The sequence below is a fragment of the Esox lucius genome, chromosome 11 (assembly GCF_011004845.1).
Source record: "Esox lucius isolate fEsoLuc1 chromosome 11, fEsoLuc1.pri, whole genome shotgun sequence".
Lineage (NCBI taxonomy): Eukaryota > Metazoa > Chordata > Actinopteri > Esociformes > Esocidae > Esox > Esox lucius.
Genome location: NC_047579.1, coordinates 54,673,943 through 54,694,775, shown reverse-complemented (window position 1 = coordinate 54,694,775; position 20,833 = coordinate 54,673,943). Strand labels below are relative to the sequence as shown.

General features: G+C 44.7%; 1 protein-coding gene across 1 annotated transcript in view; it reads left to right on the top strand.

The window, feature by feature from the left end:
• myo15aa (myosin XVAa) overlaps positions 1 to 20,833 on the top strand; it is a 144,575-nt gene that overhangs the window by 80,100 nt on the left and 43,642 nt on the right. The window contains exons 32-39 of the mRNA XM_034295162.1: positions 3,234 to 3,331; positions 4,351 to 4,463; positions 4,663 to 4,757; positions 5,815 to 5,892; positions 6,563 to 6,599; positions 12,534 to 13,046; positions 13,731 to 13,798; positions 14,458 to 14,577. Of these exons, the coding sequence (XP_034151053.1) occupies positions 3,234 to 3,331; positions 4,351 to 4,463; positions 4,663 to 4,757; positions 5,815 to 5,892; positions 6,563 to 6,599; positions 12,534 to 13,046; positions 13,731 to 13,798; positions 14,458 to 14,577 (1,122 nt within the window). The remainder of the gene's footprint in view (positions 1 to 3,233; positions 3,332 to 4,350; positions 4,464 to 4,662; positions 4,758 to 5,814; positions 5,893 to 6,562; positions 6,600 to 12,533; positions 13,047 to 13,730; positions 13,799 to 14,457; positions 14,578 to 20,833) is intronic.

Below are 20,833 nucleotides of genomic sequence, written 5' to 3'. Positions count from 1 at the left end.
CTGTGCCTCACGTCATCAAACCACTGAGACGATGCGTGTGAGAAACATACACATCCACCCAAAATGGAAGGGTTAAAGAAGTATCTGATTGATCTTTGTGAGTGTTAACTTTTATTGTGCGTTTCGTCCTGTGTTTGGAAATGTAATCAGGCTTACCGTCCCCTTTCCTGCAGACAATTTATCAGTCACTTTAAAGTGATAGTATGTCCAAAAATCCTATTTCAGTGACAGCCCCCTTACTACCAGTTGGTCCTTCAGGCACATCATTTTTTAAAACAATCCATTATCCATCCACACCTTCGTTCAGGGAGAGTTAATCTTTGTTGAGATTGCGGATTGTTGACGTGCTGTACTCTGCCTGCTGTTACCTACCTGGCTACCTGCCAAACTTTTTTCGAATTTACTCTATATAAACTAATTGGTCAAAATTCTATTTGAAGAGTTTTACCAACGCAATCTTTTTATCTGTTGACCTCTTACCCAACTTTACTATTTTTGGACATAATTAATGGAACTACTCACCACTGAACACTCGAGGCTAAGTATCATTACAATGCCTTATAACTGTAATTGTTGTAGTAACATCCACGAGCAGGCAGAAGTTTACATTAAACAAAAGAAATCCAAAAGTTCTACGTTTATTTAACAAACCTAATAACACAGCGTCATCCTGCACAATTAAATTATTGTGACATGGCACACGACATCAACATAGTAAGAAAAATATAGCAAAAAAATACAACTATAATATAAATAAATTGAGTGAAAAAAGTATTTGAACCCCTGCTGATTTTGTACGTTTGACAAAGAAATGATATGTCTATAATTTTAATGGTAGGTTTATTTGAACAGTGAGAGACAGAATATCAACCACAAAATCAACTTTGTTCCCAAGCTGTGTTCTAGGCCCTCTTCTCTCCATGCATGAACACTGGAACCTCCAGATCTTTCAGAAATCCAGTATCCACCAGAGCCAAATGACATTTTTGGCATTATTAGCATACCATCCAGCCAGAGCATCAGTTCATCTACTGTGTCGTTATCAAACAATATAGTAAACTATATACTTCTAAAAAAGAATGAAAAACAGAATTAGTTTGTAATGAATTTGAAGAGTACAGGAATGTGTTTGTACTGAAGGTCTTATCATTAGAATACGAAAAAAACTATTATTTCTTCTATAGAATATTCAAAATAAAACGTAGCCTATACCATTTTAATTAACTACAGATTTATCTATTTGGATTTAGTTTTTATTTGAATGTTATCTTAATGATGTAGAAGGTAAAATAAGTAACATTATTAATCCAATCAGTGAAGATCAGAGGATGTATGCATGATTAGCTGTATATAGACATAAAGCACGGAAACTTGATAAACATAATACATTTTGAAGAATGAATAACACAAATAAATAGCCATATTTGCGCCCATTAATGCTATGCATTTAAAAAAAATAAGAATGATTTACAGTTGCCTACATAATGAAATATACTGTTTCAGTGAAAATTCATAGATAGATGATAGGATGTTTGATATTCTGTTACTCTCCTAATGGAAAACAGCAATGAGTAATACGTTTGTTGAATTGTTGAGGATATTGTTGGTATTATATTTCAATAACAAATAATTTGTTGAATAGCCAAGGATATTGTTTTTATTTTGTTTAGTGAATAATTATTTAGTGTTATACATTTGATGAATTACAGAAGAAGCTGAATCTTCGGTAAAATAATCAATGCAAATTCATTAACAATAGGATGTTTGATATTTTGTTCTTTTCCTATCCAGTAATGTGTGATACATTTGTAGAGTTGTCAAGGCTATCGTTTATATTTATTTTGTAAGGGTATCATCCAGTCATCCTTTGATATAATTATTTCAGTGAGGGGTGATTAGCACCTGGGTATGGATTAAAGCCTCCCTGGGTACCAACACCAAATGGCATGTGCTTTTGACAGATTAAGTAGGAAAACGGGGTAAAAGAACAGGTAAGAAAAATTCAGTTTGTGAGTTTAGGATTCTGTAATTCTGTATTCTGTAATATATGCTTATTTAGGAAAAGTCAAGGAAGGAGGAGGTAGTAGCTTTCAAAATTATAAACTCAAACACCAATAGGCGGTATTGGTGTTAAGTCACTTCACTCTATCATATCCTTAAACAATCTCTCATCATCAAGCTGGTCTGCGCCTGGTCTCCTGGACAGCCAAGCTCTTTGTTCTGCCATCTCTGGTCTGCGCCTGGTCTCCTGGACAGCCAAGCTCTTTGTTCTGCCATCTCTGGTCTGCGCCTGGTCTCCTGGACAGCCAAGCTCTTTGTTCTGCCATCTCTGGTCTGCGCCTGGTCTCCTGGACAGCCAAGCTCTTTGTTCTGCCATCTCTGGTCTGCGCCTGGTCTCCTGGACAGCCAAGCTCTTTGTTCTGCCATCTCTGGTCTGCGCCTGGTCTCCTGGACAGCCAAGCTCTTTGTTCTGCCATCTCTGGTCTGCGCCTGGTCTCCTGGACAGCCAAGCTCTTTGTTCTGCCATCTCTGGTCTGCGCCTGGTCTCCTGGACAGCCAAGCTCTTTGTTCTGCCATCTCTGGTCTGCGCCTGGTCTCCTGGACAGCCAAGCTCTTTGTTCTGCCATCTCTGGTCTGCGCCTGGTCTCCTGGACAGCCAAGCTCTTTGTTCTGCCATCTCTGGTCTGCGCCTGGTCTCCTGGACAGCCAAGCTCTTTGTTCTGCCATCTCTGGTCTGCGCCTGGTCTCCTGGACAGCCAAGCTCTTTGTTCTGCCATCTCTGGTCTGCGCCTGGTCTCCTGGACAGCCAAGCTCTTTGTTCTGCCATCTCTGGTCTGCGCCTGGTCTCCTGGACAGCCAAGCTCTTTGTTCTGCCATCTCTGGTCTGCGCCTGGTCTCCTGGACAGCCAAGCTCTGTGTTCTGCCATCTCTGGTCTGCGCCTGGTCTCCTGAACAGCCAAGCTCTTTGTTCTGCCATCTCTGGTCTGCGCCTGGTCTCCTGGACAGCCAAGCTCTGTGTTCTGCCATCTCTGGTCTGACACCAATGCTCTCACGTGTCCCAGTCAACGTATCTCTTCATCCTGGCACCCTAATTGTGATATCAGCATTCCCATGAAGCTTGGATCGCAGAGACCCTGCCCATGTTCCAGAAACACTATAGAGTATCTAAAACAACCACCCCAGTAAAGGTTTAATGCAAATTAGATATCAAGCTAACTGAATCCCATGTTTAGATCTCAGACTTGGAGCTGCCATGTGACTTCCCCAAACAGAAGAGCTACTTCCTTTTTTCAGCTGAAGATCCTAACCGAGTCCGAACCAACGCTAGCCTGTAAGTACACAAACACACCACACGTATTAACGCACAGCCACACACACCAACAAACACCCACGCACAACATCACACACAAACTAAAACATACACAAAGTGTTGGGTGTTTAGGTGAGTAAATGTTGGGTGTCTAGGTGAGCAAGTGTTGGGTGTTTAGGTCAGTAAGTGTTGGGTGTCTAGGTGAGTAAGTGTTGGGTGTCTAGGTGAGTAAGTGTTGGGTGTCTAGGTGAGTAAGTGTGGGGTGTTTAGGTGAGTAAGTGTTGGGTGTCTAGGCGAGTAAGTGTTGGGTGTCTAGGTGAGTAAGTGTTGGGTGTCTAGGTGAGTAAGTGTTGGGTGTTTAGGTGAGTAAGTGTTGGGTGTCTAGGTGAGTAAGTGTTGGGTGTCTAGGTGAGTAAGTGTTGGGTGTCTAGGTGAGTAAGTGTTGGGTGTCTAGGTGAGTAAGTGTTGGGTGTTTAGGTGAGTAGGTGTAAGGTGGCTAGGTGAATTGGTGTAACTGGTCCAAATGTAATCCCCATTTTATTGAGTATGGGTGTGAGGGGCGTTAAAGAGTTCAAGAGTCTTAAGGCCTGGGGGAAGAAGCTGGGAAATCATCCTCTGTTATGTCAACCACTCAGGTCTCAGGGAAATCATCCTCTGTTATGTCAACCCCTCAGGTCTCAGGGAAATCATCCTCTGTTATGTCAACCCCTCAGGTCTCAGGGAAATCATCCTGTTATATCAACCCCTCAGGTCTCAGGGAAATCATCCTCTGTTATATCAACCCCTCAGGTCTCAGGGAAATCATCCTCTGTTATGTCAACCTCTCAGGTCTCAGGGAAATCATCCTGTTATATCAACCCCTCAGGTCTCAGGGAAATCATCCTGTTATATCAACCCCTCAGGTCTCAGGGAAATCATCCTCTGTTATATCAACCCCTCAGGTCTCAGGGAAATCATCCTCTGTTATATCAACCCCTCAGGTCTCAGGGATTGTCACTCATCCTGTGTGTGTGTGTTTGTTTGTGTGTGTGTGTGCACAGCACTCTGTTTGGCAGTGGTTTTGACAGTGATGAGGAGCTTTTACCCAGCCTCCCTGTCAGTTCCGGTGGCCCCGCCTGCAGCCTCCCTGACTCGGATGGGTACTGCAGTCACGGTACCTGTCAGTGTGTTGTCTGAGCTGCACGTTTAGGGCTTCCCATGGAGTATGCATGTCAGATACCTGGCCAGTAGCTTTTAGTGGTTCTGGCCCGGTACATTTAACTGAATGTTCAGCCCTAGTTGTTGTGTGTCATGATGATTGTAACAAAATGTTGACATGGTGATAGTGTGTGTTGTCATGGTGTGTTCTCCAGTGGAGTCAGATGCGTTCAGTGACAGTCAGACTCAGAGAGGGATGGACCGCTACCTCGACAGCCTCTTTGACCCTGTGTTATCTGAGGGCAACACGGTGAGACTCACACACACAGACACACACACACAACACATGCACCCACACACAAACGCCCACACACACTCACATAAACACACACACAAACACACACCCACACAAACACACACTTTTCCCGCATCAACCGGTTCTATTCATTCAGAATCACTGCAATAGGGGGGTCATCTGATACTGTGTGTGTGTGTGTACAGCATGAATGGAGCAGACTACTGCAGGGTGATTATGTTACTGAGCTACTTTATTGACATTACTGGAGGGTTGCTGGATTCAGTCACTCCCACCCTGAAGCAAGGCAGCGATCTAACTACATCAGACATCTGAACTACTGTTGTAGTAATATAATAATAATATATGCCTTCATTTATCTGCTGTTTGGGAGCAAAATGTTTCTGTTTTTTGTGTAGCCCTTATTGTGTGTGTGTGTGTGTGTGTGTGTGTCTGTGTCTGTGTCTGTGTGTGTGTATATGTGTGTGTGTCTGTGTGTGTGTCTGTGTATGTGTGTGTGTGTGTGTCTGTGTGTGTGTGTGTGTGTGTCTGTGTATGTGTGTGTGTGTGTGTGTGTGTGTGTGTCTGTGTGTGTTTTTGTGTGTCTGTGTGTGTGTGTGTCTGTGTATGTGTGTGTGTGTGTGTCTGTGTATGTGTGTGTGGGTGTGTCTGTGTATGTGTGTGTCTGTGTATGTGTGTATGTGTGTGTGTGTGTGTGTGTGTGTGTGCATAAGGTAGTGCCCAGGGAGGATAAAGTTCCCATGCCACCTCAGAGGGGGTCTGACTGAGCCAAAAGCTCCTCTGTTCCTCTCTCTCTCTCTCATATTCTCTCTCTCTCTCTCTCATATTCTCTCTCTCTCTCTCTCATATTCTCTCTCTCTCTCTCTCATATTCTCTCTCTCTCTCTCTCATATTCTCTCACTCATTCTCTCTCTCATTCCTTCTCTCTCTCATTATCTCTCTGCCTCTCTCTCATTCCTTCTCTCTCTCTCTCTCTCTCTCACTCTCTGTCCATCTCTCTCCATCCATCTGGTTATTTGACCTCTGTTCTCTCTCTCTTCCTCTCCCTCAGGATCTAGACAACGCAGCCATTATGACGGCACGAATGAAAGGAGCCGGAGGAATAGGAGAAAGAGGAGTAGGAGGAGGAATAGGAGGACGAGGAGTAGGAGGAGGAATAGGAGGACGAGGGGTAGGAGGAGGAATAGGAGGACGAGGGGTAGGAGGAGGAGAGAGGGACAGGGGCCAGGCCCCCCCCAGTCGACCGTACCCCGCAGGACTACAGCCCGGAGGTCAGTTTCTCTCTTCTACTTTTTCTCTTCCAGTCTGTATCTCTTCCACTTTTTCTCTTCCAGTCTGTATCTCTTCCACTTTTTCTCTTCCAGTCTGTATCTCTTCCACTTTTTGTTCTCTTCCACTTTTTCTCTTCCAGTCTGTATCTCTTCCACTTTTTATTCTCTTCCACTTTTTCTCTTCCAGTCTGTATCTCTTCCACTTTTTTTCTTCTAGTTTATCTCTTCCACTTTTTCTCTTCCAGTCTGTATCTCTTCCACTTTTTCTCTTCCACTTTTTCTCTTCCAGTTTGTATCTCTTCCACATTTTCTGTTCCAGTTTATCTCTTCCACTTTTTCTCTTCCACTTTTTCTCTTCCAGTCTGTATCTCTTCCACTTTTTCTCCCCCACTTTTTCTGTTCTGGGTTCATTTTCTTAGTCTGTCCTCTTCCTCTCCTTAACAGCAAGCCCTACTCCGCACATTTCTTTCTCAGTGTGCTCTGCAGTGCATCTTCTGTGTTTCTGACTGGTTGGTATTTGCTGTTTAGAGTGCCTGCACAGCTAATGTCTCTCCCCGACCGGCAGGTGTTATTATTAGACATTGGCATCCGCCCACCCGCCAAATGCAGGTAGAATTTGGCTTTAGCGTGTAACGCAGTCCCACTTACTAGCCACTTTGGTGTGGAATTCTATATATCTATACACATGGTTTTTCCTGCATTCAAAGCTCATAGGCAACAGTCTTTCCTACACAATTGGGCTATTTTTAATGGGATTGGGCGAGTCGATTTGTTTTCTGGATACAGCGGCAAAATACAGTTTATGGTCAATGAAATCTGGCAACCTTGAATACAGGACCACGCAGGTGGATCCTAGTTTTCTTTCACACCCAAGCATGTCAAAATATTCCATTAAAACTTAATAACCTCAAACTACATCTAATCCGCATTTATTTTACTTTTCTGGTGGCTTCTAGTAGCGTAAAATTACAGATTTGTTTTTAAAGACAGATCGCAAGACAAACAAAGATGACAGGTAAAAAGACCATCAGATTAGGGTATGTACTATAAATGCTATATATAGAGTAAAAAACATAAATAACTTATTTAATATATGAACGTGAATATACGTAAATATATGAACGTGAAGACGCTGGATCAGCGACAGCAGCAGAGGCCAGTACAGCCGAAGAAAGTCGAGAGAGATTAACGATGTGGCGCAAAGGCAAAGATGTGGGAAAAATAACTTGACAAAGCTGTAATAAATACAGTCTATATTAACGAGAACATAGCATAACAAAAATAGTAATTAATTATAAAGCTGATGGGTGATTTCATATTCCTTTTTAAATGACATGTTAATAGTTGTAGATTAGGTTAAGTATATATATATTGCTTGCATATTTTGGTTGATATTAGGGAGGACATTGGAGCGTGCATTAGCTGCTCAAGTGGACATGGACAACAGGGCAGATATAACACTATAATAGTTGTCTTTTTCAAGTGTGTAGCCACATTATATAAAGTATTTCACAGAGGGGTGTCCAGTAGAGTGGGGTACCACCTTTGCCTAATAGTGACTGAACCAGTGAACAAGACAGGCTAAGATGTAGCACATCAAATTTTATCAAATAAAATGTAATTCCTCAACAACAAAATGGTGGCTGGTGAAAATGTTGAGTGGCTAGTAACTTTGGAAAACCACTAGCCACAGTGGCTGGTGAGTAAAAAAGTTAATGTCAAGCGCTGGTTGTGACTATTACTTTTGTTAGTTATAGGGCCAAAAAGGAATTGGGATTTTTTTAAGAATAGTCAATTTAACTCAGTTTGAATAAATTGGGAGGAGTGAGAGGCATGATCAGAATGTAATGTATAGTTTGATTGACTGATATGAGACATTTGAGACAGCTAGACATTTGAATTGTAAATGTTTATTATCTTAAAATAGTAAAAGATAGGGGAAGACATGTTGTAAGAGCACTTGTAGATTTGTTTGACCTTTGCTTGTTGGATGGTAGGACCTGAGGCACAGAGCAGTAGAAAATAGGCATTTCTTTATTGGTTTCAAAATACCACAAAACAAAAGGGAAAGCAACCATGAACTGAAAGGCATGACGCACAAAAAATTATCCACACTTAGGAAGGCAAACGGCAACTTAAATACAGTGGGGAGAACAAGTATTTGATACACTGCCGATTTTGCAAGTTTTCCTACTTACAAAGTATGTTGAAGACATTTTTATCATAGGTACTTTTCAACTGTGAGTGACGGAATCTAAGTAATTAATTAGCATTTTACTGCATGACATAAGTATTTGGTACATCAGAAAAGCAGAACTTAATATTTGGTACAGAAACTTTTGTTTGCAATTACAGAGATCATACGTTTCCTTTAGTTCTTGACCAGGTTTGCACACACTGCAGCAGGGATTTTGGCCCACTCCTCCCTATAGACCTTCTCCAGATCCTTCAGGTTTTGGGGCTGTCGCTGGGCAATACCGACTTTCAGCTCCCTCCAAAGATTTTCTATTTAGTTCAGGTCTGGAGACTGGCTAGGCCACTCCAGGAACTTGAGATGCTTCTTACGGAGCCACTCCTTAGTTGCCCTGGCTGTGTGTTTCGGGTCGTTCCTCCTCTGGATCATCCAGATGGTCATTGGCAAACTTCAGATGGGCCTGGACATGCTCTGGCTTGAGCAGGGGGACCTTGTGTGCACTGCAGGATTTTAATCCATGAGGGCGTAGTGTGTTTCTAATGGTTTTCTTTGAGACTGTGGTCCCAGCTCTGTTCAGGTCATTGACCAGGTCCTGCCGTGTAGTTCTGGTCTGATCCCTCACCTTCCTCATGATCAGTGATGCCCCATGAGGTGAGATCTTGCATGGATCCCCAGACCGAGGGAGATTGACCGTCATCTTGAACTTCTACCATTTTCTAATAATTGTGCCAACAGTTGTTGCCTTCTCACCAAGGTGCTTGCCTATTGTCCTGTAGCCTATCCCAGCCTTGTGCAGGTCTACAATTTTATCCCTGATGTCCTTACCCAGCTCTCTGGTCTTGGCCACTGTGGAGAGGTTGGAGTCTGTTTGAGTGTGTGGACTTTATATACAGGTAACGAGTTCAAACAGGTGCAGTTAATACAGGTAATGAGTGGAGAACAGGAGGGCTTCTTAAAGAAAAACTAACAGGTCTGTGAGAGCCGGAATTCTTACTGGTTGGTAGGTGATCAAATACTTATGTCATGCAATAAAATGCAAATTAATTACTTAAAAATCATACCATGTGGTTTTCTGGAAAAAAAAAATTATTCCGTCACTCACAGTTGAAGTGTACCTATGATACAAATTACAGACCTCTACATGCTTTGTAAGTAGGAAAACCTGCAAAATCGGCAGTGTATCAAATATTTGTTCTCCCCACTGTACACTGAACAACATTTTTAACAAAACACTTTTGTTTTTGCCCCCATTTATCATGAGCTGAACACAAATATCTAAGACTTTCTCTATGTACCCAAAAGGCCTATTTCTCTCAAATATTGTTCACAAATCTGTCTAAATCTGTGTTAGTGAGCACTTCTTCTTTGCCGAGCTAATCCATCCACCTCACAAGTGTGGCATATCAAGATGCTGATTAGACAGCATGATTATTGCACAGGTGTGCCTTAGGCCCCCCTGATCTGAACCCGAGCGGTGTTCAGTTATTGGACTTCTGTGCTAGTCACAGTTTGTCCATAACGAACACCATGTTCAAGCATAAGGGTGTCCATCAGAGCACGTGGCACCAGGACATCCTAGGCCGCAGGTCGATGATCGACTTTGTTGTCGTTTCATCTGACCTGCGGCCGAATGTCTTGGACACTCGGGTGAAGAGAGGGGCGGAGCTGTCAACTGATCACCACCTGGTGGTGAGTTGGATCTGATGGCGGGGGAGGAAGCTGGACAGACTCGGCAGGCCCAAGCGTACTGTAAGGGTCTGCTGGGAACGTCTGGCCGAGTCTCCTGTCAGAGAGATCTTTAACTCCAGAGGGAGGCTGGAGATATTGAGTCCGAGTGGACCATGTTCTCCACCGCCATTGTCGAAGCAGCCGCTCCGAGCTGTGGCCGTAAGGTCTCCGGTGCCTGTCGAGGCGGCAATCCCCGAACCCGGTGGTGGACACCGGAAGTAAGGGATGCCGTCAAGCTGAAGAAGGAGTCCTATCAGGCCTGGTTGGCTTGTGGGACTCCTGAGGCAGCTGACAGGTACCGACAGGCCAAGCGGACTGCAGCCCGGGTGGTTGTGGAGGCAAAAACTCGGGCCTGGGAGGAGTTCGGTGAGGCCATGGAGAAGGACTATCGGCTGGCCTCGAAGAGATTCTGGCAAACCGTCCGGCGCCTCAGGAGAGGGAAACAGTGCCCTACCAACGCTGTTTACAGTAGAGGTGGGCAGCTGTTGACCTCAACTGGGGATGTCGTTGGGCGGTGGAAGGAGTACTTCGAGGATCTCCTCAATCCCGCCATCACGTCTTCCATTGAAGCAGAGGATGAGGGCTCAGAGGTGGACTCATCCATCACCCGGGCTGAAGTCACAGAGGTGGTCAAGAAACTCCTCGGTGGCAAGGCACCGGGGGTGGATGAGATCCGCCCTGAGTACCTCAAATCTCTGGATGTTGTGGGGCTGTCTTGGTTGACACGCCTGCGGTCGGGGACAGTGCCTCTGGGATGGCAGACCGGGGTGGTGGTCCCTCTTTTTAAGAAGGGGGACCGGAGGGTGTGTTCCAACTATAGGGGGATCACACTTCTCTGGAAAAGTCTATGCCAGGGTTCTGGAGAGGAGAATACGGCCGATAGTAGAACCTCGGATTCAGGAGGAACAGTGTGGTTTTCGTCCCGGCCGTGGAACACTGGACCAGCTCTATACCCTCTACAGGGTGTTGGAGGGTTCATGGGAGTTTGCCCAACCAATCCACATGTGTTTTGTGGATTTGGAGAAGGCATTCGACTGTGTCCCTCTCGGCATCCTGTGGAGAGTTCTTCGGGAATATGGGGTCCTGGGTCCTTTGCTAAGGCTGTCAGGTCCCTGTACGACCGAAGCAGGAGCTTGGTCCGCATTGCCGGCAGTAAGTCAGACTTCTTCCCAGTGCATGTTGGACTCCGGCAGGGCTGCCCTTTGTCGCCGGTTCTGTTTGTAATTTTAATGGAAAGAATATCTAGGCGCAGCCAGGGGCCGGAGGGTGTCAGGTTTGGGGATGAGGTTGTCGTGTTGGCCCCTTCAAACCAGGACCTTCAGCATGCACTGGGACGGTTTGCAGCCGAGTGTGAAGCGGTGGGAATGAGAATCAGTGCCTCCAAATCCGAGGCCATGGTCCTCAGTTGGAAAAGGGTGGCTTGCCCACTTCAGGTTGGTGGAGAGTGCCTGCCTCAAGTGGAGGAGTTTAAGTATCTAGGGGTCTTGTTCAAGAGTTAGGGAAGGATGGTATGGGAGATTGACAGACGGATCGGTGCAGCTTCTGCAATTATGCGGTCGATGTATCGGTCTGTTGTGGGGAAGAAAGAGCTGAGCCGCAAGGCGAAGCTCTCGATTTACTGGTCAATCTACTTTCCTACTCTCACCTATGGTCATGAGCTTTGGGTCATGACCGAAAGGACAAGATCCCGGATACAGGCGGCCGAAATGAGCTTTCTCCGCAGGGTGGCTGGGCGATCCCTTAGAGATCCCTTAGGGTGAGAAACTCGGTCACCCGGGAGGAGCTCAGAGTAGAGCTGCTGCTCCTCCACATCGAGAGGGGTCAGCTGAGGTGGCTTGGGCATCTGTTTCGGATGTGACGTCAAACTTTTGAACGGTACTGTACATCAATTATTAAAAGCTAAAAATTCTGAGGTACAAAAGCATTTAGTGCTTGGGTAACTGAAAGTTTGGATTTAACATAGATGGCTACCGGTCTTCATCATATCACATCTAAAACAGTACAGCCTTCTATGGCAATGTCCACATCATTGACCAATGACTGCAATCATGTTTCGGAGAGTACCAGAACATCTGGATTTGTGTCATGCATACAAAGATCATCCATTTTAGGCATACTTTGCTCCTTGAAATGCATCAGTCCAAGCCCTCTGTGATTACAAATGTTATGGAGTATTCACATTATCCAAACTAGTTTATGGAACTTGGGTTAGACTCAGTGGTGGCGTTAATCCATACAGGTATAAAATTATCAACTTCTACACCACAAGGTCTGACCTTGTAACGGGTGGTAAAAAACTTAATCCTTAGATTATGATGGGAAATATCTAATGAGGGCATGCACTGACTTTTCATTTCCTAATTGCTGCAGCAATATTTTCCTACAACATCCTTGCATTCGGTCTTACCCTCTGTGTCTGACTTGTCTGTCTCACCCTGGCTGTCTGACTGACCCCGTCTCTCTGACCTGTCTGTCTGACCCTGCCTGTCTTACCCTGTCTCTCTGACTTGTCTGTCTGACCCCGCCGGTCTGACCCTGTCTCTCTGACCTGTCTGTCTGACCCTGTCTGTCTGCCAGCTGTACCAGTCCTTCCAGTGATGGGAGGAATGATGCCACCTATACCAACTGTACCCTCTCACCACCACCCCCCCCAACACCACCACCCCCCCGAACACCACCACCAGTACCAGCCTTCCGGCTCTCCCCCCCTCCAACACCCCTACAATGCCCAGAAGGACTCCTCAGCTCCTACTGCTCGCCTCCCCTCCCACACCCAGCAGGACTCCTCGCCGCCTGCTGCACGCCTCCCCTACCACACCCAGAAAGACTCCTCGCCTCCTGCTGCCAGCCTCCCCTACCACACCCAGCAGGACTCCTCGCCGCCTGCTGCTCGCCTCCCCTACCACACCCAGCAGGACTCCTCAACTCCTGCCGCCAGCCTCCCCTACCACACCCAGCAGGACTCCTCACCTCCTGCTGCCAGCCTCGCCTACCACACTGCTGCACCCACGCCAGCCCTGCCTCCTCTGACCTCCATGCCACTCCTGCCCTCCATGCCATCTTTACCTCTGATGCCAGGTGTGATGCCAGGTATGGGTGGGCCACAGTGTGCTTGTGTCCAGTCATGCAGTGGGGTGGTATTTTGTGTGACAGCAAAGTTTGTTCAAAATGCAGCTACTCCAGTAGCTACATGTCTACTCCTCTACTTACATGTGTCTTCTAGCTACACGTCTACTCCTCTACTTACATGTGTCTTCTAGCTACATGTCTATTCCTCTACTTACATGTGTCTTCTAGCTACATGTCTATTCCTCTACTTACATGTGTCTTCTAGCTACATGTCTACTCCTCTACTTACATGTGTCTTCTAGCTACATGTCTATTCCTCTACTTACATGTGTCTTCTAGCTACATGTCTACTCCTCTACTTACATGTGTCTTCTAGCTACATGTCTATTCCTCTACTTACATGTGTCTTCTAGCTACATGTCTACTCCTCTACTTACATGTGTCTTCTAGCTACATGTCTACTCCTCAACTTACATGTCTTCTAGCTACATGTCTACTCCTCTACTTACAAGAACATTTTAAGTTAACTACCCAGTTCTCTAACTCTAACCACACCCATACCAGTAGTCCTAAATCATACCCAGTGTATGTATCCCTTTGAAGAGGAATGTTCATTCTAATTGTATCCAAACTCTCTGTCTGCCTGCCTGCCTGTCTGCCTGCCTGTCCATTTATCTGCCTGCCTGCATGTCTGTCTGTTTCAAGGTTCTCCAGAGCAGACAGTGATGGCCCAGCAGCAACAAGCCCTCATTAACCAGCAGGCCATCATCCTGGTCAGTCAATAAGATACTGTTACAAACCATCACCCTGGTCAGTCAATACTGTACCGTAACAAACCATCATCTTGGTCAGTCAATAAGATACCGTAACAAACCGTCATCCTGGTCAGTCAATAATATACGGTAAAAAAGCATCATCCTGGTCAATACTATACTGTAACAAACCATCATCATGGTCAATACTATACTGTAACAAATCATCATCCTGATCAATACTATATCGTAACAAGCCATCATCCTGGTCAATACTATACTGTAACAAACCATCATCCTGGTCAGTCAATACTATAAGGTAACAAACCATGATCCTGGTCAATACTATACTGTAATAAACCATCATCCTGGTCAATACTATACTGTAACAAACCATCATCCTGGTCAATACTATACCGTAACAAACCATCATCCTGGTCAATACTATACCATAACAAACTATCATCCTGCTCAATACTATACTGTAACAAACCATCATCCTGGTCAGTCAATACTGTAACAAACCATCATCCTGGTAAATACTATACCGTAACAAACCATCATCCTGGTCAGTCAATACTGTAACAAACCATCATCCTGGTCATCCTGGTCAATACTTTACTGTAACAAACCATCTTCCTGGTCAAACTATACCGGTCTGACGTGCTACTGTCTTTCAGGCTCAGCAGATGACCATGCAGGCCATGGCTTTCCAACAGCAGATGTTTTCCTCTTTCCCCCCAGCTGGTCCCGCCCCTCAGGCTCTTCCAACACAACCACCCCCACACAACCAGAGTTATGTAAGTACACACACACAAGTATATTACATTTACATTCATAAAGGAATTAAACATGTTTAAAGGTCTTTGAATATCAAGGCAGTTTATACAGTATGTCATCCTGTGAACATGACTTGGTTTCCGTATCAGTTTCCCAAGCATATAAATAAGTTAAGACAGAACACAAGAGAATATTGTAGCGTCTGGCAGGGCAGTGTCTCGAACCCGCGACCTTCGGCTCCCCAGGCGGCACATTACCCACTGCTCCAAATAAGGAAATCCCATTTGGAGGGGCGAGTAGCGGCCCTACCAAGGTCGCTACAATATTATTATTATGATGAAGTTCAAACAGAACATTTGTGAATAATATTGTAATGAGGTAGTTCAGGCAGAACATGAAGACATAATTTAATAATGAGGAAGTTGAAGCATAATATGGGAGTGTAATATTATAATGATTATTTTCATTATTATTGAAGGATGAGGATACAGTATAAGCAATCATCCTTTCAAATAGTCTACAGATCTATCTATCTGTCTTTTAGCCAAAATATATAAACTCATACAAGTTGCACTACACAATTAGCTTATTATTAAAAACAAAACTTGTTTTTTTTTCTGTAGCTCAAACAGTTAAAAAGATACAGCCTAATAGTTCATTAAGGCTAATTATGCTGATCAGCAGTACCGTGCACAGACCTTCCCGAAGGTCATGTGCTAAATCTGAAAAAGTGGGCGGAGTTGTCGACTCAGACAGACGATGTGTTGGAGTGAGTGAAGGGCAATATAACCTCATACTGGGGATAGCCTAAACGTGTGAAATAAAGTTGGTTTAGTGCTTGTAGCATGAACGGTTTAAGAGTCATTCTTAATTATATCCTGACGTTTCAAGATTGCGCCATTGAGGATGTTTGCAGTTTTTTGTGCTCCCATCCAACTTTGCGGATTCATTGTTTTATTGTTGTTACTGTTGTTGTGTCATTTTGCTACATTTGCAACCGTATTATTGACCTATGACAGACAATCACTATTGGACATCAGAACTGCACTGGAATCGTCTTTTTCGTCCAGAACATCAAGTTCAGCTAACTCCCCGGGATGCCCTTTGTTGTGCTCACCTGAGCCAGCACCTGGAAAACTACGCCCACGGAGAAAGCATGGAAAGCGGAGTGGAGTTCTGGTCCGACTGCGTCTGTGGGGAAACCGTGGTCCTCTCCCAAGTATTCTCTTAGTGAACGTCCAGTCACTAGACAGCAAGCTGGACCAACTCAGCAGCAGGCTAGCTTTCCTCTCCCTAGTATTCTCTTAGTGAACGTCCAGTCACTAGACAGCAAGCTGGACCAACTCAGCAGCAGGTTAGCTTTCCTCTCCCTAGTATTCTCTTAGTGAACGTCCAGTCACTAGACAGCAAGCTGGACCAACTCAGCAGCAGGTTAGCTTTCCTCTCCCTAGTATTCTCTTAGTGAACGTCCAGTCACTAGACAGCAAGCTGGACCAACTCAGGAGCAGGCTAGCTTTCCAGCGGGATATTAAGAACTGTAACGTACTGGTTTTCACTGAAACCCTCAATTTCAGATGCGGCAATTGTTTTCCGAAAGAGCTTTCCATTCATCGGCAGGATCGAACAGCAGAGTCCGGTAAAAGCAGTGTGTCTGCTTCATGGGAAACAACCTTTGGTGTTTGGATGTAGACTTCTCTTTTGGATGCTCTCCTGATCTGGAACATCTTACGATTAAATGTCGCCCTTACTATCTACGCCGGGAGTTTACATCATTCATTTTAACAGCTGTGTTCTCCCAGAGGAACTGAACTCTTTCTATGCTCGCTTTGAGAACATCATCCCTGGTATGGATACTCAAATGGACCAGGACGGGTGCCCTTTCCAAATGACCAAGTCAGATGTCTGTAAAGCCCTAAAAAGGATTAACAACCGCAAGGCTCCTGGACCAGACAACATCTCAGGCTGTGTTCTCAAAGTCTGTGCTGACCAACTGGCCTATGCCTTCACTGATATTTTTAACCTATTGCTACGCCAGTCAGTGGTCCCCACCTGCTTCAAAAATTCCATAATTGTTCCTGTGCCAAAAAAAGCCTACAGATCCAACAGGTCTGTGGATGACATGGTCAACATGGCTTTTCACTTCATCCTCCAGCATCTGGACTCGCCTGGAACCTACGCCAGAATCCTGTTAGTGGACTTCAGTACCTCATTCAACACCTAAGATAAGCTATCCCAACTAAGTGCCCGAGTCCACATGCAGGTGGATCACAGCCTTCTCTCCTCTCGCAGAAGAATGAGGTCTATCAGGACCAGAACCTCTCACGACAAGAAACAGTTTTTTTGCCTCATGAACATGCCTCCGGAACCAAATTGACTATTGCCCGCTCCCCAGATACACACACAGCCCTCAACTGGATAAATCTATTACCTATCCACACATACAATATCTCACAAAAGTGAGTACACCTCTCACATTTTTGCTAATTGGGCAATTTGAACATGTACTCACTTTTGTTGCCAGCGGTTTAGACATTAATGGCTGTGAGTTGTGTCATTTTGAGGGGACAGCAAATTTACACTGTTATACAAGCTGTACATTCACTACTTTACATTGTGGCAAAGTGTCATTTCTTCAGTGTTGTCACATGAACAGATATAATCAAATATTTACAAAAATGTCAGGGGTGTAAAATCTTGCATTTTACATATACTTTTCAGTTATTCTTTTGTAATTTAACAGTCTACTATTCTTATGCTCAGTCCACTGTTCATATTTGTTTTTATTTCCCATATTCCTTGTATACATTTTTACACCAAATGCCAGAACAAATTCCTTGTTTGTTGTGAAACCCACTTGGCAATAAAACCCTTTCTGATTCAGATGAGGTGAGGTGGTACCTGAACAGTCAGAAACAGACTCCATGAGGGTGGCATGAGGGCCCAACGTCCTCTAGTGGGACCTGTGCTCACAGCTCAGAACCGTGCAGCTCGATTGGCTTTCGCAGAAACACCACAGAACACCAGAATTGGCAGGTTCACACTGAGCACATATGACAGACGTTAAAGAGTCAGGAGACACCATGGTGAACATTATGCTGCGTTCAACATCATCCAGCATGACTGGTTTGGCGATGGGTCAGTGATTGTCTGGGGAGGCATATCCTTGGAGGTTCGCACAGACCTGCACACACTAGCCAACGGTACCCTGACTGCTGTTAGGTACTGGGATAAAATCCTCAGACCCATTGTAAGGCCTTACGCTGGTGCAAAGGGCCCTGGGTTCATCCTGGTGTAGGACAATGCCCGGCCTTACGTGGCCAGAGTGTGTAGCCTGTTCCTGGATAATGAAGCCATTGATGCCATTGACTGGTCCTCACGTTCCCCAGACCTGAATCCAATTAAGAACCTCTGGGATGTTATGTATCGGTGCATCCAACACCGCCAAGTAGCCCCACAGACTATCCATGTCTGGGAGGAGATGCCCCAGGACACCATCCACCGTCTCATCAGGAACACGCCCAGACGTTATCGGGAGTGCATACAGGCATGTGGGGGCCACACACACTACTGAGTCACATTATGAGTTTCCGTGAGGAAATTCACAGAAGTTGGAATAGCCTGTGATTTCAAATGTTTACTTAGATTTTCGGTGTGCATTTGAATCCAGCCCTCAATCGGTTGGTGATTTTGGTTTTGATTGATTGTTGTTATGTCATTTTGTTTTTAACAAATTACACAATGTACAGTAAAGATTTTGATCTTTTATATATTTCGAGACCCGATGTGTGATTTAAGTGTTCTCTTAATGTTTTTGAGCAGTGTATTACAATGAGGCAGAACATGATGGATACTGTTCTCATCTCATCTTCATCCGCTTGCACTGTTGTAAGGAGGAAATTCAGACAGAAAATAAGAAGATAATATTGTATTGAGGACGTTCAGACAACATTAGAGGATGATTTAATGAGGAGGTTCATGCAGAACATGAGGTGATAATATAATAATGAGGAAGTTCAAACAAAACATGACAGGTTATATAATAATGAGGAAGTTCCAGCAGAACGTACAGGGATATACACAGATCAGCCAAAACATTATGACCACTGACAGGTGAAGTGAATAACATTGATAATCTCGTTATCATGGCACCTGTCAGTGGGTGGGATAAATTAGGCAGCAAGTGAACATTCTGTCCTCAAAGTTGATGTGTTAGAAACAGGAAAAACGGGCAAGAATAAGGATCTGAGTGACTTTGACAAGAGACAAATGTGACGTCTAGACGACTGGGTCAGAGCATCTCCAAAACTGCAGCCCTTGTGGGGTGTTCCTGGTCTGTAGGGGTCAGTACCTATCAAACCTGGTCCAAGGAAGGAAAAGCAGGGAACCGGTGACAGGGTCATGGGCGGCCAAGGCTCACTGATGCATGTGGGGAGTGAAGGCTGGCCTGTGTGGTCCGATCCAACAGATGAGCTACTGTTGCAAAAATTGCTGAAAATGTTAATACTGGTACTGATAGAAAGGTGTCAGAACACACAGTGCATCGCAGTTTGTTGTGTGTGGGGCTGTGTAGCCACAGACAAGTCAGGGTGCCCATGCTGACCCCTGTCCACTGCCGAAAGCACCTACAATGGGCACGTGAGCATCACAACTGGACCACAGACCAATGGAAGAATGTGGCCGGGTCTGATGAATCATGTTTTCTTTTACATCACGTGGATGGCCAGGTGCGTATGCATCACTTACCTGGAGAACACATGGCACCAGGATGCAATAAGGGAAGAAGGCAAGCCGGCGAGGGCATTGTGATGGTTTAGGCAATGTTCTGCTGGGAAACCTTGGGTCCTGTCATTCATGTGGATGTTACTTTGACACGTACCATCTACCTAAGCATTGTTGCAGACCATGTGCACCCTTTCATGGAAACGGTATTCCCTGATGGCATTGGCCTCTTTCAGCAAGATAAAGCTCCCTTCCACAAAGCAAACATTTTTCGGAAAGGGTTTGAGGGACACAACAACAAGTTCAAAGTGCTGACATGGCCTCCAAATTCCCCAGATCTTAATCCAATCGAGCATCTGTGGGATGTGCTGGACAAACTGGCCCGATCCATGGAGGCCCCACCTATCAACATACAGGATTTACAGGGATACCACAGCAGACCTTTAGAGGTCTAGTGGAGTCTCGACAGGTCAAGGCTGTTTTGGTGGCAAAAGGGGACCTACACAATATTAGGCAGCTAATAATGTTATGGCTGATCGGTGTAAATTTAATGAGTATGTTCAGAGAGAACATAAGGATACTATTCTAATGAGGAGGTTCAGGCAGAACAGGAGGATTATATTATTATGAGAACGTTTAAAGAGAACATAAGGGGATAATCTAATGAGAACGTTTAGAGAGAACATAAGGGGATAATATTCTAATGAGGAGGTTCAGGCAGAACATGAGGATAATATTATTATGAGAACATTTAGAGAGAACATAAGGGGATAATCAAAAAGTTGATTTATTTCAGCAATTCCAATCAAAAAGTGAAACTTGTATAATATATACATTCATTCCACACAGACTGATATATTTCAAGTGTTTATTTCTTTTAATTTTGATGATTATAACTGACAACTAATGAAAACCCCAAATTCAGTATCTCAGAAAATGTGAATATTGTGAAAAGGTTCAATATTGAAGACGCCTGGTGCCACACTCTAATCACCTAATTAACCCAAAACACCTGCAAAGGCCTTTAAATGGTCTCTCAGTCTAGTTCTGTAGGCTACACAATCATGGGGAAGACTGCTGACTTGACAGCTTGACCATTGACAGCTTGCACAAGGAGGGCAAGACACAAAAGGTCATAGCTAAAGAGGCTGGCAGTTCCCAGAGCTCTGTGTCCAAGCACATTAATAGAGAGGCGAAGGGAAGGAAAAGATGTGATAGAAAAAAGTAAACAAGCAATAGGGATAACCGCACCCTGGAGAGGATTGTGAAACAAAACCCATTCAAAAATGTGGGGGAGATTCACAAAGAGTGGACTGCAGCTGGAGTCAGTGCTTCAAGAACCACCACGCACAGACGTATGCAAGACATGGGTTTCAGCTGTAGCATGTCAAGCCACTCTTGAACAAGACACAGCATCAGAAGCGTCTTGTCTGGGCTAAAGACAAAAAGGACTGGACTGCTGCTGAGTGGTCCAAAGTTATGTTCTCTGATTAAAGTAAATTTTGCATTTCCTTTGGAAATCAAAGTCCCACAGTCTGGAGGAAGAGAGGAGAGACA